The sequence below is a fragment of the Myotis davidii genome, unplaced genomic scaffold (assembly GCF_000327345.1).
Source record: "Myotis davidii unplaced genomic scaffold, ASM32734v1 scaffold217, whole genome shotgun sequence".
Classification (NCBI taxonomy): domain Eukaryota; kingdom Metazoa; phylum Chordata; class Mammalia; order Chiroptera; family Vespertilionidae; genus Myotis; species Myotis davidii.
This window is the reverse complement of record NW_006290034.1, coordinates 6,421,280-6,424,570: the sequence shown is the minus strand read 5'-3', so window position 1 is coordinate 6,424,570 and position 3,291 is coordinate 6,421,280. Positions and strand designations below refer to the sequence as shown.

The 3,291-nt window shown below is 57.6% G+C and overlaps 1 protein-coding gene across 1 annotated transcript in view; it reads left to right on the top strand.

The window, feature by feature from the left end:
- The first annotated feature begins 2,039 nt into the window (after positions 1-2,039).
- Positions 2,040-3,291, top strand: part of ADORA3 (adenosine A3 receptor) — a 3,631-nt gene continuing 2,379 nt past the window's right edge. The window contains exon 1 of the mRNA XM_015563433.1: positions 2,040-2,854. Coding sequence (XP_015418919.1) covers positions 2,511-2,854 — 344 coding nt within the window. The 5' untranslated portion in view covers positions 2,040-2,510. The remainder of the gene's footprint in view (positions 2,855-3,291) is intronic.

Below are 3,291 nucleotides of genomic sequence, written 5' to 3'. Positions count from 1 at the left end.
ACGAAAATAATTTTATGGTTGGGGGTCCCCACAACATGGGGAACTGGTTTGAAGGGTCGCGGCGTTAGGAAGGTTGAGAACCGCTGACGTAGAGGAAGGCGTCCCCGCCCAGGAGGGGAAGTCCCAGGTCGGCACAGGGAATTCTGGAGACGGATCCCAGGTGTGAAGCGGTGGCTTGGTCGGTGGCCCCAAGCGTGTCGCTGCCTCTCCTGTATCCCATGGGTTAACGTCTCACGGACTCTCCTGTCCCCACCACGCTGCTCTTGTGACCGGTGCTGGGACAAACCCCATCCATGGCTTCTCTCATGCAGCTGAGATGGGCTGGTCTCTGCTGAGCAGGGCTCGCCTGGGCACAGAGGGGAAGGGAGGGGCAAGGGTCAGAACACACGCCGGTCCGGGGCTGGCTCCGAGGCTCGGACACTCTCCCCGGCCGGCACCACCTCTCCTCAGGCACCTAAGGCTTCCTTCCAGGAGCTGTGTCACCCGCCCGCTCCCCAGCACAGAGCCCCCGCCACCCTCGGCAGCCAGGCTGGGCGTGAGCAGACCCTGGATGCCAAAGCCCCAGGAGAGCTGGACTGTCCCAGCCCCACAACCAGGCAGCGTACCTCGCCTCACCCTCCTGCAGGCTCCTTGGTGCCCCCGGGTGGGAGGGGCTGGGGGGAGAGTATGTTTTTTAGAGTGACTCAAAGGTCACCACGGCGTGAGGACAACCCCCCACCCCCCATCCGCACGGCTTCCTAGACATGGCTCCTGTGACTTCCTTCTCCGAGGAGAGATAAGAGAGCGGTTTCAGGGGAGACGTTGACAAGTGGCCACGTGGGAGCCGGTAAGGGACGCAGTCAGAGGCCCCTTCGTGTCTGGGGAGTTGGCTCAGGGAGACAGGGCAGGGCAGGCACTCAGATAGATGTGGACCCGCCAGCTTGGGGCGCAGTGGGCATCAGTGGGTGGCAAGAGGACCCTGGTGGGCCCCAACGGCACCCAGGGCCAGGGGCCAGTTAGCAAGCCCCAGAGCCGCACTTAGTTGGTCGGGCAATGCATTTGGGGCTGTACATAGGTTGGTGCTTTAAGGTAAATATTCCAAACCCTTTAACCCACTGTGTGGGCTGAGGCGCAGCTGTTTCTGTAAATGACCCCTTTGGGCGGCACAGAGGAGCACCTGAATGAGGTGGCCCTCGAACAGCAATCGCCCCGAGTGTCTGGTTCCCAGGAGCGGAGACCAGGTGGGCAACTTCAGGGATAGGGCCCGATTCCCAGACAGATACTTGTTCCTCGGGGTGGGGGTGGGCTTTGGGGCATGAGAGGGGCAAGGATGCCCTGTGATCACATGAATATGTTGCTCTTTACCTCCTTTCTGACTGGCCGGCCATCCTGTCATCCTGCTATCCCTCAAATAGGTGTGACACTGGTGGTTGTACGGTGGGGTGCGGGCTGGGAAGGGGTGATGGAGCAGACATGATGCTATGGGACGTGCTGCATCTTCTGAGCAGGGAACCTTAGCTTGTCCCCGTGACAAGAGATCTTTGATATGAAGGCTGGGTTGCCCCTGTGCCCAGCAGAGTGGACGGTTTATAAACAAGAGGCTGGGAAGTTCAAGATCAAGGCTCAGGCAGACTCCGTGTCTAAGGAGGCCCCACTTCCTGGTTCACGGATGTGGGAGGGGCGGAGGAGCTCTGTGGGGTCTCTGATAAGGACCCTGATCCTATTCATGAGGGCTCCACTCTCATGACCTTATAATCTCCCAATGATCCTGCCTTCATACTCCATCGTCTTGAGAGGTGGATTTCAATGTGTGAATTTTGGAGGGACACACAGTCAGTCTCTACGCTCTAGGCAGGAGGAAGAGTAAATTCTGGTTAAGGTGAGGGGCCTGCTACCAAAGACCACTTCTTGTTCCTCTGTGTGTCCTTTTGCCTCGTTGTCACGGGATGTTTTGCTAAACCAGCAGAAAGCCAGAATAGCTCACTGTCAGTGCTCCCAGCGCCTCTCCCACCCCGCGCTACGCTAGCGATCCAGCATCCGGTCCTGAGTGAAGAATGCTGAGCCTCCTCCAAGCCACTCACATGCCCTCCTCCGTCCTCTCCATCTTCTTGCTGAGGGTCCCTGGCTCTGTGCTTCCTCTTGGCCCATCTCACTTCCTGAAACACGCTGAAGAGGGCTGCTTATCTTGATGGAGTTCCGTGAGCCCTACGGGACAGGGGAAGGCGGAGTCCCTGAGCGCATCTGTCTGGGGAACTAAGAGCGACGGCTCTTTCAGATTCAGCCCACGAAGCTTTTGGGAGCCCAGGGATGTGTGGCCGGCAGAGGGGCTGGAAGTGAGCCCTGCGATGGGCTCTCTCTAAGGCACGGAGGTCCTCCAGGGGAGCGCCCCACCGGAGACCAGGAGGCATGGGCGAGTTGTGAGTTGTAGGCTGTGGCTGCTGCACCTGGACCTCCAGCAAGAGCTGAGCTCCCCGGCCCGCCCGGAGCCTGTTTGTGCACCTGTCACCGGGAGGCTCCTCTGGGAAACCAAGATGCCTGCCAACAGCACCGCCCTGACATGGGCCAACATATTCTACATCATCATGGAGATCGTCATTGGGCTCTGCGCCATAGTGGGTTCTACATTTTATTTTCTGACATTTTTGAAATTCCTGCATACCACCACCTTCTATTTCATTGTCTCCCTGGCCCTGGCTGACATTGCTGTTGGGGTGCTGGTCATGCCCCTGGCCGTTGTCGTCAGCCTGGGCCTCACGGTCCACTTCTACAGCTGCCTTCTCATGACCTGCTTGCTGCTGGTCTTCACTCACGCCTCCATCATGTTCTTGTTAGCCATTGCTGTGGACCGATACCTGCGGGTCAAGCTCACGGTCAGGTAACCAGTTTGAAGAGGGGTGGGGTGGGGCGGTGATAGAGGGGGCTGGGAAACAGGACTGCAAGGTTCAGGTCCCAGACTTTTTGAACAAAAGCAAATCCAAATTGGCCCCTGAGCCCGAAAGAGGCTCATTTCAGCACTTGGTGTGTGAGGGCTTCGGCAGTGACGAGCTGAGACTCAGGAGCGAGAAAGAGGAATCCCTGTCCAGGGACTCGGGGCGTGTGCACTCGATCAGCCAGGGGAGCCAGAGACGATCAAAGCTTGATGCATTTTTCATTAGTAAAAAACGCTCTTGACTTTTAGAAGCGGTAGAATCCTGCTAGATAAGATAAGGAACAGACATCTAAGATAAGCGCAGGCTTCTCTTCTTTGCAAATAACTGTAGGTTATTTTTAAGTTGTTTCCACTTTGCATCCTCCTCCTCCATGTCAAGAGGG